This window comes from Dipodomys ordii, unplaced genomic scaffold, assembly GCF_000151885.1.
Source record: "Dipodomys ordii isolate 6190 unplaced genomic scaffold, Dord_2.0 Scaffold85, whole genome shotgun sequence".
Classification (NCBI taxonomy): domain Eukaryota; kingdom Metazoa; phylum Chordata; class Mammalia; order Rodentia; family Heteromyidae; genus Dipodomys; species Dipodomys ordii.
In genome coordinates this window covers 4,612,247-4,627,505 of record NW_012267301.1, presented here as the reverse complement: position 1 = coordinate 4,627,505, position 15,259 = coordinate 4,612,247, and the positions used below count along the sequence as shown (strand labels likewise).

The 15,259-nt window shown below is 40.3% G+C and overlaps 1 protein-coding gene across 1 annotated transcript; it reads left to right on the top strand.

Moving 5' to 3' along the window:
• Positions 1-10,906: 10,906 nt before the first annotated feature.
• Spink7 (serine peptidase inhibitor, Kazal type 7 (putative)) lies at positions 10,907-14,743 on the top strand. The gene is made up of 3 exons (XM_013025490.1): positions 10,907-10,967; positions 13,170-13,320; positions 14,698-14,743. The coding sequence occupies exons 1-3, from the start codon at positions 10,907-10,909 to the stop codon at positions 14,741-14,743; spliced, it is 258 nt and encodes an 85-aa protein (XP_012880944.1).
• Positions 14,744-15,259: the final 516 nt, after the last annotated feature.

The following is a 15,259-nucleotide window of genomic DNA, read 5'->3' as shown; positions in this document are numbered from 1 at the left end:
TATTGTTTTTGTAAATATTGTTCACCTTCCTAGAGCTGATTGCAAAAATGCTACCGGTTCCCCTCGGTGGTTTGGTGGTTATCTGTCTTCAGTTGCTCTATGCTAAGGTAATCTCAGTGACCAGCTCAACATCTCCAGAACATGCTTGTTTTTTTTTTTCTCAGCTACTGTTTACTCCTCTATTTCTCATTGATCCCGGTTGCATTAATGAATGGAAGGACAGCCATCATTTCAATTTGTTCTGTCTCCTCCCTATTTAACCCACCTCTGCATTCCATAATTTCCATCCTGTTCATTACTTTCTTGATCCTTCTAAACTGTTCTACAACTATTATAGCTTGCCCTTTCCCACCCAAATAAGTTGTTCTGACCCTCCCCTCCAATCATCAGTCAAGTACTTTTGTTAGTGGGAATATAAGCTTAAATCTTATGATCCAGCAATTCCACTCCTGGACATTTATCCAGTAGACCACAAACAAGGTCACATTAAAGCTCCCAGCACAAGCATGGTCATTGCAGCATCATTTACTATAGACAAGATATAAAATCAACCCATATGCCCCTCAGTGGATGATTGGATCAAGAAAACTATACACACACACACACACACACACACACACTGGAATTCCACTAACCTATCAAAATGATATTGTAGTATTCATAAGGAAATGGAAAGACTTGGGGAAAGATAGAGTAAGTGAAATCAGCCAGACCCCAGAGAAACAGGATTATATGGTTTTCCTCATTTGTGGTACTAGAATGTATCATAAATCTATAAGTAAACACACTGGGTAGTATGCAAGCAGTTGTAAATGAGTTAACTGAAGTATAGTGGACCCTATGAAGAGTTCAAATAGTATAATTCTTTAGTAAAACTAAGTCAAACCTCACAAACTACCTACTAGGAAATGGGTACTTGAAAGGTGGGGGAGCTAAAAGAAAAGGGGTAGAAGACTGAAGCCTGGAAGGTGGGAGAATGCAGGCAAAAAAAATGCATTGTCTAGCTATTCAGGAGGCTGAGATCTGAGGATCGCGGTTCAAAGCCAGCTCCGGCAAGAAAGTCTATGAGACTCTTATCTCCAATAAACCACTAGAAAACTGGAAGTGGCGCTGTGGCTCAAGCAGTAGAGCGCGCTCCTTGAGCTGAAGACTGCAGGGACAGCGCCCAAGCCCAGAGTTCAAGGCCCACGACAGACCAAAAAAAAATGCATTGTATATATCACAGAATTGAGAAACATACCAGAAGGGGTGGGTGGAAGGGGAATGAAGGTGTTGACACAGGGGTGACACAGATCAAGATGCGGTATATACATAAATGACTTTGTTAAACGGCAAAAAAAATTCAATACATATCCTAAAATTTAAGAAAAGTGAGTTAAGGAGTGGGCCGAGAGGGGTAGGTGAGAATATTGAGAGCAATGACATTGGTTAAGACTCACTCTAGCCCAGCTTGAATAGCTGGGCTATTGCTGGCCTGGTCTGTGATCCTAGCTACTCAGGAGGCTGAGGATCTGAGGATCACAGTTCAAAGCCAGGTCAGGCAGGAAAGTCCATGAGACTGTTATCTCCAATTAGCTACCAGAAAACTGGAAGTGGTGCTTGCTATAGCTTGGAGTAGAGGGTTATCTAGCCTTGAGAAAAAACTGCTGAGGGACAACATCTAGGCCCAGAGTTCAAGCCCTACAAACCATCCAAAAAAAAAAACTCCAAAATCTCACTATATTCATAAACTTCTTTGTTGAATAGCAAACAAGTCAATATATAACCTAGAAAACTTACTTTTCAGAGAATGGGGGAAATGTGGTTTGGTTGTTAAGTCTGGTTGTCTTCTTTCATATCACTGGCTGAGTAGCTGAGGAAATAAATTAGGTTATTTTTCAGAATCAGAATTGGTGCCCGAGAAAGGATTTGTATTTAATATCAGTTCCATGAAGTAAGGAGGGACTGACCATCCTCAGAAGACTTAAGACAGACTTTACCCAGATCAAATTAATTTTGTAGAGCGCATTGTTAATCAGGAAGCCTAGGGAAAGACATATAAAATATTTCTTCCAACCTTGGTGACAAAGATCTAACTGGGACCTTGAGGCTGTATTCTGCCTCCATTCACAGTGGGGTTTATATGGTAATGATTGGACAATATTGCACTTACAAGAGTTTTGTGTACTGTTTTGGGACCTCAGAAGACTCCTCCCTGGGAGCGGATATCCTGTCTCACTAACTGATCAATCACTCTCTCCCTTGCATTCACTCCCACATAAAATGCCATCTACCTTGAACTGGTACAGCCATGAGCATTCACATACAAGGAAACCATACTCTATGGACTTTCAACCTCCCAGATTGTGAGCTGAGTAGATTTCTTCCATTTTTTTTTATTATGCCCAGCCTCAGTTATTTTGGCATAGTAAGAGAAAACAAACTAGTATGGGAATAAACATTGTAATTCCTTCATGACCACTGTTTCCCTTCCAGTAGTTTAAGTTATTCAGCCAACCATGATATAACCAAAAATACTAAATGGAAAATTCCTGGAGGAAACACTTAGTAAGCTTTAAATTACATGCCATTGAGTAGTCAGGAAATCTCCCACCATTCTGCTCTAACTCAGCCAGGACATGACTCATCCCATTGTCCCCCACACAGATCCCTACTGAGTACTGTTACTCTCTCCTGAGTCACCCAAGAATCATTAGTCACCTTGTTATCAGATGGACTATGGTAGTATCACCGTGTTTCTGTTCAAGTAATTGTTATGTAAGAGCTGAACTTAACATTTTGATATCTACAGAACTTACTTCATCTCCTCTCATCAGAAAGGCATTTTATCATCACACAACATCTAAAAACAAATAAACAGAAGAGTAGCTAGAGTCTCAAAAGAAATCTTGTGAGAGAGATCACCTTCCTCCAACTTCTCTTACAGTATACTCTGATAATCCTTCTATTTTACTGTCAGTTATTGCTAATCTCTTACTACACCTAGTTCACAAAATGTTATCATAGGCAATTATATATAAAATGTATGGAAGTTGGTGTTCATCACAGTTTTAGGCACAGAATACAGGTTCAGGGCTTTCGACATGTGAGAAAATGAATTTCTTCTGTTTAAGATCTCCTAATGTGTGGTCTTTTATTACAGCCATAACAGACTAATACATTTTCTAATGCTGAATAACTCTGGAGGTATACGTATCCTTTCAGCTCTGAGCACAGTAGACATTATTTTATCCACTGGTTCTGGGAGCGATGCGTGTGTGTGTGTGTGTGTGTGTGTGTAAAAATTTATATCTAGAGCTGGGAAGGTGGCTCAGTGGTAGAGCACTTGCCTTGCATGCCTGAGACCCTGGGTTCGATTCCTCAGCACCACATAAGCAAAACAGAAAAAAAAGCCGGAAGTGGCACTGTGGCTCAAGTGGTAGAGCACTAGCCTTGAGCTGAAGAGCTGAGGGACAGTACCCAGGCCCAGAGTTCAGGCCCCACAACCGGACCCAAAAAAAAAATTATATCCACTAAATTATTAGGTGCATGTCTCTAATCTCAGCACATGGGAGACTGAGGTAGGAAGATTGCAAGTTTGAAGATATCTTGGGCTATGTAGGTAATTCCAGGTCATTCAGTATTACAGAACCAGACCCCATCTCAACACACACACATACACACCCATTTTTGCATCCAAATAAGTCAGATCATTTAGGATCAATGTTAACCAACAGTAAAAATTGCTATTGCTCATTCTCATCTTCTTGTCCCATAATTGAGGCTATTTATCCTCAGTCAGCGGCTCTGAGGAATTTGGCTGTAACCAAAATACATAGGATCCTTCACTGTGCTGACTCCCTAATCCCACAAGCAGCAAGCAACATGATCCTGCCATATACCAATTCAAAATGCAAATGTCCAGATTATTCTCTCCCTGCCCCCAGTGCACATGATGGTATAACACTGAGGGCTGGATTAGAAGAAAAAAAGAAATGGAAAAGAACCGAACTGGAGTAAGAAAGGGCCCCACAGTGAAGGGAAAGGAGGAAAAAACAAAAGACTAGAGCCTGCTGGCTCAGGCCTGTAATCCAACCACTGAAGGGGCTGAGAACTAAAGATCTTAGTTTGAAGGCAGCATGGGCAGAAAAGTCTGTGAGACTCTTATTGCCACTAAAACAATCAAAAAAGCTGGAAGTGGAGCTGTGGCTCAAGTGTAGAGCACTAGTCTTGAGCAAAAGAAGCTCACAGACAGTGCCCCGGCTCTGAGTTCAAGTCCCAGGACTGGCAAAAAAAAAATAGAAAAAGAACACATTGCTACTGTAGCCAGATCTACATTGGTAATTTTAAAGCTGTTTACAAGAAAAGTCTTAAGAGTTTCGATGGTGTGTTTGTTGGGTTTCAAGAAGGAAGGCGTGGCTGGGTGTGGTGGCACAAATTTATAATCCCAGCTGCCTGGAATTGGGAGACAGGCGGTTCAAGAGTTTGAAGCCTGCATAGGCAAAATTCGTAAGGCTCTCAAAAATAAATCAGGAAGGAAGAGAACCTGGAGCTGGAGGAAGAGGTGCTGATATAGCAATGAAAACAAAAAGCAGAAATCAAGCAGCAGAGTTGCAGCTAGCTTCCAGTCTCCTATCTAACCTCAACCCTCAAGCTTCTTTATATTGTAGTGTTCCAAAGATGGATTCCTTTCTTTGGCAAGGCTGGGGGTTAAGCCTAGAGCCTAGTACAAGGTTGGTAAGCACTCAGTTACTGAACTACAACCCCAGTCGCTAAGGATGGATCTTTACCTTGAAAATACAAAGTGCCAAGCTTCCTCAATTTTACTAGATCTGACAGAAGTAGGAAGCTCAAGAAAAAAAATACATGATTGTTCCTTACATGGATGGGCTTAGAGAACAGGACAGAAACTCGTGGATCTCTGCTCTTAGTTACTCCTCTCCCTATTAGGGCCCTTCCTCTTTCCAGGTGACCATTACATGTGAAGATACCGTATACTCTGTCTCAGGGTGCTACCACTTCTGCCCTATCCAGTTGAACTCCGAGTTCAATTGGAACCCACTACCTCTAGTCCTCTAATAAGTCATTCCGTCTTTCTTGAGACACTCCAAATCAACTAGGGAAAATAGTCTCAGATTTTTGTCTTTCTTCATTTTTATGGGGGTTTTTTGGCATTAATTTTACCTTTCTATTCCCAGGATGGTCCCACAGCCATAGTGACCTTAGAAGGTTCAAAATCCCTTGACCTAAATATGCAGAGGAATAAGCAAATGGCTTTCTGCCTGAAATGGATGGCTTGTTCGTCTCCAATGGATTTGTTTCTTTTCTTTTCTTTCCTTTCTTTGTGTGTGTGTGTGTGTGTGTGTGTGTGTGCCACAGGAGCCACAACTCCATTTCAGGCTTTTTTGGCAGTTACTTGAAGAATCTTCAGGAATTTCCTTCCCAGGCTGACTTTGAATTGCCATCTTCAGATCTCAGCCTCTTGAGTAGCTAAGATGGCAAGTATGAGCACTGGTGCCTGCCTGGCTAAAGGTCTTTCTTCTTATCTCCCAAAGATCTTCCATAATCTAGGCCTCAGTGGTCGGCACCAAAACTTCTTCTACCTATAAATAGCTTCCAAAACCCAAAGCTGCTGCACACCTGATCCTTTTCTTGACCTCACTTCTTTCTCAACCTTTTAAATGCAGAGAACTTAATATCCACCCATCTTTCATCAACTTTATCTATAATACACCCAGAGGATCATTAACTCAACCTCACCCTTTAAAAAATTACATATGACACTTTGCCTTCTGGCAACAGGCTCTATAAACAATTGTTCATATTTTCCATACCTACTAGCTCAGGTTTTGCCTAAACTTTGACCTCTAAACACATAGATGCTTGCACCTTGAGTAGTCAATCAGAATTTTCTAGAATACTTGACTGTCTTCCAAGATTTGTTATTTCCTAACAGCCTTTACTTATGGTCTTCTGAAGTTTGTTGTTGTTGGTGGTGGTGGTGGTCAAGGGGCTTGAACACAGAGTTCAGGCACTGTCCCTGAGCTTTTCTGCTCAAGGCTAGTGCTCTACTACTTTGAGCCACAGCACAACTTCTAGTTATCTGGTGGTTAATTGGAGATAAGAGTCTACTGGACTTTCCTGTCTGGGCTGGCTTTGAACAACAGTACCTAGATCTCAGTCTCCTGAGTAGCTAGGAATACAGAAATGAGCCACCAGTGCCCCACCAAAATCTTTTATGTATTCATCTCTTATTTATAAAAATCACTATTCTTTCTCATTCTGTAAAATAATAAGCTTTGAGAGAAATATATGGAAAGGTACGAATTTACTGCTAACTTTAATATTCATTATTGACTATCTGCCATGCTCCCATCAATGAATGCTCTAGGATTTATGCATTCTTCTGAAGCTGCCAGATCCACTCCATCTTCCACTATAACAAGCAACCCTAGCACCTAACCGTCATGGCCTACCTTGCAGTATGTCCCTTCATCTCTCCTCCCTTCCTTCCAAATCCCCAGCCTCATATTTATCAGCCCATCTCAGTCTCCTGTGTCAAAGGGAATGGTGTTTTGTCTTTGCTCTTCATCTTTCATCATTTTCTTTTTTATTATCTTTAAGCAGTACAAAAGGAGTTTCAGTTCTACCTCTCAGTTCATGAGTACAATGCATCTTGAGCAGCGTTACCCTTTCTATTGTTACCCCTATCACTTCCATCCTCACCCATTCCCCTTTACCTAGCTCCATTTTCACATATTCATTTCCAAAGAGTATCACTCTATTTGCCCATCCTTCCTCTCTCCATTGACCACACCACTTGACCTACCCACTTCTCAACGACACAAGTTTCAGCTGTTTTTCTGTTTTATTTTGTTTTTTCTTTTTTGTCAGTTGTGGGGCCTTGGGCACTATTCCTGAGCCCCTTGCACTCAAAGCTAGCACTCTACCACTTGAGCCACAGCACCACTTCCAGTTTTTGAAGGGTTAATTGGAGATAAAGCTTCCTGCCCAGGCTGGCTTTGAACGGTGATCCTCAGATGTCAGTCCCCTGAGTAGCTAGGATTACAGGTGTGAGCCACCAGCATCTGGCTCAGCTGTTTTATATTCAATTTGTTACACTGTTAGTTGTCCAAAGGAATTACACCATTGCAATCCTCCCTGCGTATAGACAATATGTTTCTGTATATACACATATGACCCTGTATGCTTTTATGTGTTTATGCTTTAAATCTTACTTCCACATATGAGAGAAAACATATACCCTTTGTCTTTCTGAGCCTGACTTGCTTGTTAACATCTTATTTCCAACACTCTACAGGCATCTTATTAGCCACTCTATACCATGAATCTTACTTTTCTTCTTCCCTGCCTCTCAGATACTCATTCTATTCGAGAACCCACTGGAGCCTCACATGGCGCTATCCTCTCTTCTCTTTGAAAATCAAACATCCAAAAAAGAGGGTATAACTCTATATTTCTGCATCATTCCAATAGCCCCTTGTTTCCATCTCTACTCCTCTTTGCCAAGAAGTTTTCATTTTCAAACTGCAATAAATACATCTCATCTTGAAACGTAACGGTCTTTTTCTCAACATCCATTATCTTCAAAATTTACAGCAAACAATAAAATACAATTGCTTTCCTTAACTAGAAGTTTCCTCATTTCTTTTCTGTGACTAAATCTCAACCTCTTCCAATAATTGATATGATGTGAAGATCACTTAAATCTTGAGTTTCAGTTTACTCCTTGGTAAAATTAGGGTAAAAACAATTTCTTCTAGGGTGGGCATGGGGATTTATACCCACTTACAAGAGAGTTTGAAACCAGACTGAGGAGAAAGTTGGCCCATCTCAAAAGCTCTACCTAGTGTACTCTCGTGGTTCATGCCAATAATCTGAGCTACTCAGGAGGCTGAGATCTGAGGATCAGAGTTTAAAGCCATCCAGAGCAACAAAGCTTGTCTGACTCCAATCTCCAATTAACAAGCAAAAAAACAAAAAAAAATGATGCAAGTAGAGTTCTGGCTAGAGTAGTAGAGTGGTGGCTTTGAGCAGAAAAACTTGGTAACAGTGTCCAGGCCCTGAGTTCAAGGCCCAGTATGGGTACATTTTTTTTAAAAAGACTCTGTTTCAAAACATGAATGCACAAGAACGCATACCAGTACTTCCCAGCTACTCAAGAGGCAGAGGCAGAAGATCATAGTTTGAGACCAGCCAAGGGAAAAATATTAGCCAGAACTTATCTCAAAATATAAGCTAAGTGAAGTGGCACTTGCCTGTGGTCCCACTGCTAAGAAAGCATAAGTAGGAGAATCAGGGTTCCAGGCCAATCCAGGCAAAGCTAATGAAAGACTCTATCTGAAAAACTAACTAAAAGCAAAAAGAATTAGGAGAGTGGTTCAAGTGTAGAACACTTGCACAGCAAGCAAATGCCAGGCCCTGAATCCAAGCCCTACTAGTACAAAACAAAGAGAAGTAAAAGATGAAACATAATAATTACTTCTTCATCAAATTGTCAGGAATGACATTATCATTAGCTAACATAAATCAAGATCTGGCCATGAGATTGGAGCTCTCACATACACACACACACACACACACACACACACACACACACACACACACGTTTATCCCACACTACCATAATGAACTTATCTATCCAGTCATATGCTACAGAATGTTTTGGTGGAGCACATACTGCATTTAGGAGAGTGGCCCCATTAAAGTATAACAGAGCTGAGAAATCCTGTCACCTAGTGACATTCCAGCCCTCATGATGTTGTAATGCAACACATTCTTCACATGCTTGTGTTGATGCTGGTGTAAACAACCCTAAGCCCCTGACAGTCATGGCCAAGGATAGACTATATCACTCCATGCAGTATGTTAATAACTGTGAAAGAAAATCAACGGCTGCATTGCTGGTTTATGTATTCCCTGTACTGTATACTTTTCATCATCTCAGCATTTACTCCTACTCATGAAAGCTAGCTGTACAATTGTATGCTGTGTTATACAGAGGCAGGCTCATACTGTGGCTCTTAACTGTGTTATTTTCTCTTATGCTTCATTTAATATTACAATGTTTTATTTGGATACCCTTAGGAGCAATAAGCTACACCATATATACACACATGCATATGTATACACACATGCCTAAATGTGCATATATATGAGGATATAGAGAGAGAGTATTTATAGACACACAAAATGTGTCTATATATAGTCATATATGTAGACTCTCACATATATACATTCATATATTTATATATTATATATGAGTTTATAGTGTAGGTAAGCTGTTCTATATAGGTTTGGATATACTCTCACAAAATTTCAATATGACACATTTCTCAGAACATATCCCTTATTCTCAAGTGTGCATGTGTATATAAAATTTCACTTAATAGTAAAAAATATAATGTTAATTAAATACTATGTATAGTTTAGAGATGAGGAAATAATGCATGCAGAGATTAAGTTATATAGCCTAAGGAGATCACATCTTTTACAAGAAAATTTTCAATGAGCTTCATTGGACTCAGGGCTCACAGAAGATGATGTCACCTCCCCAAAACATGTTGAGTCCAAATTTTAGGGAGTCATGCCATGCCCTTTATACTTTACTTAATATTGTTTGCAAGTGCAGAGTTTCAGAATGTAATTAATAAACCTACTAAGCAACGACCTAAATGAACAGAGTACTGCCTTCTCTAGGGTTTTCATACACATGTCTGTAGACAAGGAGCAGCCATTTGAACAACTGTGCTTGAACCATGTAGTTTACAATCTAACATCAGTAACCTACAGCGCTGGCTCTTCATTGATAACACCAAGAATTCCAGTAGCTGGGTTATAAAACAGGGTTTTCATGTACTTGATTATACTGCACATTTGTAGCTCTCCTGATGATTACAATAGATCCCACTGGGACTGGGCACATGGGTATGGTTGCTGTTTTCCAGCTCCATCCATTTCATACCTTTCTGGGTTTCAAGGGCCTGCCTGAGAAAGGTTGCATTCATTTTCTAACCTCAGTAGCTGGTGAGGCCACAGGGCAGTCTTAGAAGAGTGAGGGAGAATGACAGTAGGGTCAATTTCGGTCTGGAACATTCATTTCATTGCTCAAAAGGAAATCCTCAGAAAAACATCTTCACTTCACCTAGTCATAATATCCCCAACATTGGTTGTTCTGTTCCTATGGCTGCCACAGTGAAGGCCATGTGGTTCCATTAACTAACCATCATTAATTCAGATATAGTTTGTGTGAGAAACAAACCTGCCTTGTTAATATCACAGAAATCTTGTGCTTCTGTGTTACCACCATGATTCCCAAGTCTTGCAATTGGTACAGGCCCACAGCTTGAAATGGCATACTCAAGATCATACAGCTAGAACATTTCAATACCTTTCTCCAAGCCTCATAAATACTTCCCTTTACCAAGTCCCAGCTTGCTTCCTAAGCTCATTGCTGCAAAACTAAAGTCTTACTTTCCCGGAAGTCAAAACTATAAGCATAGCATACAATCAAGCAAACTGGTTTAAAAATCTTCCATTTGCGTAAAAAATAAGGATGTTTGAAATGTCTTCTTATTTCACAACTTGCCCAAGAAACCAGCACTTAGTCTCTTCAGTGTGAAGTTTACAGTTCTAAGAGTCCCCACCTATAGGACATGCAGAAATATATTTCTTACCTCAGTCAACCTGTTTGTCATAAAGGAACTAGCAATTAAGTGACAGGGACTGCAATACCACCTGGGGTGTGACATGGTTTGGGATCCTTTCAGAGCCAGCACTGACTCTGGCTGACCTCACAGGAAAGGTGGAGAAACCAAGGGTTGCATATAAACATGATCCCTAGGGCATGGCACATTCAGCCCTGGGACCATCGTGGAGCAGCCCCTGCCTTGCTGTCAGCTCCACCATGAAGATCTTTGGAGGTGTCCTTCTGCTCTGTGCAGTTACCCATTTCTGCAGCAGCTCAGGTGAGTCAGAGGACAGTGCTCACCCCGCCATTGATTGTTGTTCCAAGCAGTCCCTTATGGGACGTATGGATTTAAAATGTGCTAATCTGTAAGAGAAATGGCTCTAGTCTGGAAAAAGAGACGCTTAAGCTCCAGTTCTTAGTTAAGATATTTTGGCCTAATGTCTTCTTATTTATGTATTTGCATCCCATGGACCAAAAAGAAACCCTTTATTTTATCCACAAGTTGTACATGGCAGGCACTGGAAGTTGTTAGCATTACTGGATATTATTCTTCAGTGCAAAAATGCAACAAAAAAAGAACTTTCCCAAATCAGTATAAGGGGATCAAAACAAAATACATTTTTCCAGGAACCAGAATTCAGCAGTTCAACTTTTTTTTCTTTTTTTTTTGCCAGTCATGGGGCCTGAACTCTGGGCCTGGGCACTGTCCCTCAGCTCTTCACCTCAAAGCTAGAGCTCTATCACTGGAGCCACAGCGCCACTTCTGGCTTTTTCTGCTTATGTGGTGCTAAGGAATCGAACCCAGGGCCTCATGCATGCGAGGCAAGCACTCTACCACTGAGCCACCTTCCCAGCCCATCTGCAGTTCAACTTTTATATGGTACCAAGTGCATAATTGAAACTTTTCTAACACACTTGTTTGTTTATTATTTGTCAGTATTAGGAATTAAACTTGAAGCCTCATGCTCTTACCTAGCTTTTCTGCTCCAGGCTGGCACTAGACCATTTGAACCACCCCTCTGTTTCCTGTTTTTTAATGTTTAGGTGGAGATCAAAGTCTCTCAGATTCATCTGGTCAGATTGGCTGGGATCCTTGATCTTCAGATCTCAGCCTCTTGAGTAGCTAAGCTCCCAAACATAAACCATCAGTGCCTGGCTTTTGACAACTTGTATACTCTTTAATTCCTTCATGTCAATATGGAAGCAGAGGCTATGAAAAACAAAATGAGGCTCCACACTCTTATTATTATTGTTACTGGTTTTGAACCATTACCAAAGACACAATAAACTCCAGAAAAAATTATCATTTTATCAACAAAATGAGAACAGTTAAAAACTTCCCTTGCCTAAATCAAGGGACCCTACCCCATTAGCCATTCAACCTTTTTAGCAAATATCTGAGATTTTTTACAAGGATAAGGATACACTGAGACTTGTTGCCAGAACAGATGCAATCTTTTATAAGAGTAGAAAAATCACATTGCTTAATGAAATCCCAGCCTTTAATTTATTTTAACATTTCCATCTATACCTGTCTTTCAGAAGTTACCAGTCAGCCTTCAATAATGGTGAGTATGCTGATTGGCATTTCAATTTCTATTGGCTGTCGCTTAAATCAACATGGTTAACCCAGTGCGCTTCTGGAGGAGAAAGGGGGACACAACACAGGTAAAGAAACATTTCTCATCTCCAGAAAGAATTTTGGCATAAACATTTTAAAAAATCTTTAAAAAATATTTTTATCCAGAATTAAAGGAGAAAGTCGGCTTCCAGCTAAAAGATAGATTACATTTTCACGGAAAGAACAGCACAAGACAGGCAGGACAGAGGTGCATCAGTCATTTGTATAGACTCTAGAATTAAATCCCAACTGTACTACTTATCAGAACTGACTGTATATGAGTTTCAGCGTCATTCTAAGCCTTACTTTCCCCATTTGTAAACAGAGACTAGTAGTATTTATGATATTCAATTGTTATCAATATTAAAGAAATTTTATGTAAGGTTTAAGTGGCTTGTCTGGTACTTTTTAACTGCAATTTTAACGGAATGTACAAGTAACAATAGGAATTTTGCCACTAGTACTGGTATTGATCACAGTGGTGATATTATTTCTTCTGAAAGTAGTCTTACTGGGTGCTAGTGGGTCCTAGGCTGAGATCTGAAGATCACAGATCCAAGGCAGTGGAGGCAGAAAAGTCTATGAGACTATTATCTCCAATGAACTTCCAAAAAGCTGGAAGTAGAACTGTGGCTCATGTGGTACAGTGCTAGATTTGAGCAAAAAAGCTCAGGAACAGAGCCCAGGCCTTGAGGACCTGCATACACACACACACACACACACACACACACACACACACACACACACACACACACACATACACACACACAGTATCAGAACCTGTGAGCTGAGAATTCCAGCTGTTATAGCCTGTACAAGAGAGCTAGTGTAGCCAAATGTGAGATCTGAGAAAAAAAGAAGGACTTTGTCTTGTGTCTGACCAGATGGACTGCAGCATTTACAAAAAGTACCCAGTGGTAGCCATCCCTTGCCCCATCACATACCTGCCAGTTTGTGGAACTAACTACATCACCTACGGGAATTCCTGCTTGCTGTGTGCTGAGATCTTGTAAGTATCTCATGAGAAGAAAATGTGATCTGGGCTGAGTTTTCTCCATACATATTTCTCCTCTTTCTAAGATTCTGCTTAACACTCCACAAGCTGCACTTATCACCACCCAGAATGTCTGGTGAGGGACAGAGAACTGACTGCAAGGTGGTCAAACCAGGGCTGGGCAGCTGCACTGCCCACTCGGATTACTCCCATGCCCTCATAGATGCTCAGATTGCTGTTAATTGTGGAAATATAAAACCATGAATTCCCAGACTGCTTTCTCTGTGTTCCAGAGCTTATACAGTGTCAATATAAACTTTGTTTTCAGTAGCAGAGTTACATACCTTATAATGTGTGTGTGTGTGTGTGTGTGTGTGTCTCTGTCTGTCTGTCTGTCTGTCTCTGTCAGTCTGTCTGTCTTTCTGGTACTGGAATTTATGTCCTGGGAACTCTTCCTACCTTTTTTTCCCCAATCAAGGCTGGCACTCCACCACTTGAACCATACTTCCACTTCTGACTTTTTTGTTCGTCCATTGGAGATAAGTGTCACATGACCTTTTCTGCCCAAGCTGACTTCAAATTACAGTTCTCTCATCTCAGCCTCCTGAATAGCTAGGGTTACAGGTGTAAGCTACCAGCTCTACTTTCATATGTCTTATTTAAAGAAATGGTCTTGAAATTTACACCTCCTCATCACTCAAAAAGGAGACTACTGTTCTACTTCACTTTTAAGATAATTAACAGCTTGCTTCTTAGACAAACTGCAGTTCCAGCTTCTATATACTGAATTTACCATATGTAAGGAGAATAAGTAAAAATAATCGAAAATAGATTCTGGTCATTGGACCAGAATTCCATGCACAGGTTTTGTTAGGTATTTTGTTTGGCTTGCACATTGTTTTTGAGTAAATGTATGCAACCAAGCAGATGTCATATTTTTGATGCAAAACATGCATGTAATTTAGTACTTACTGTCATATACCAAGTCAGCTTTGTATCAGTGTTAATCCTACTTTTAGCCCTTGGATTTTAACTACTTAATTTAAATTTTGTGTTTTCATTTTTTGTATAATTATGGCAGAAGCCACTAAGCTAGGGCTAATCCCAGAAGGCCAAGTCTACACACTTTTGTTCCATTTGAGACATTGTATTTCATATAAGAAAAGATTCTCTAACAGACACATACTGGGACCTTGATTATGTACGTGGGCCATTGGGAGGGCAATGTGTTGCAAGTCCTCCTTGCAGTGAAGGTTCCGGCTCCATCCCAGGAGAATCTGAGGGACAAACGAAAGTGAGATTATAATTCATCATTTTTATAGCTCTTCACAGTTTTTATATTACACAGTTCTTCTTGTGTTCATGAATCTTGTTAATTATCTTTTCCCTTAGGAAAAGTGGTGGAAAAGTTCAGTTGCTTCATGAAGGACAATGCTAACTTCTCCATGGACATGGATAGACAGCACTGATTTCTTCGTTATCGTCTTTATTCCTGGGGTCTGACTGACTTCTATTCATTTTTGCTGATGCTCTGGATGGGATCAGAATACGATTCAGAGCCATCTTTATGGCATGCTATTGGACTCTTCCCTAATGTCTCATTGACAGACCGGCTGTGTTTTATACCTCAATAAAGAAATCTCCCTTCACTCCTGTTCGTATTTCTTTCTTGGGTCTTGTATAGTATCTCACTGGTAAAAAAAAAATTGGAAAGGATACATTTCTTGCAACACACACACATGCACACACATATACACACACAAATGCCAGTGAACTTTCTCTTAGTGTCTTTATCTACTAAGACCTACTTCTATGGACCATACTAGATCTTTATGTTGGTCTCTTTTCCAAAGTTCTATTTTATTCCAAGGTGGAATTTGGGAATTTTAGAATTTCTTTCTAGAATTATGACATAACATCTTTACACACAGATGGAAAAGTACCTTCTCTTGAG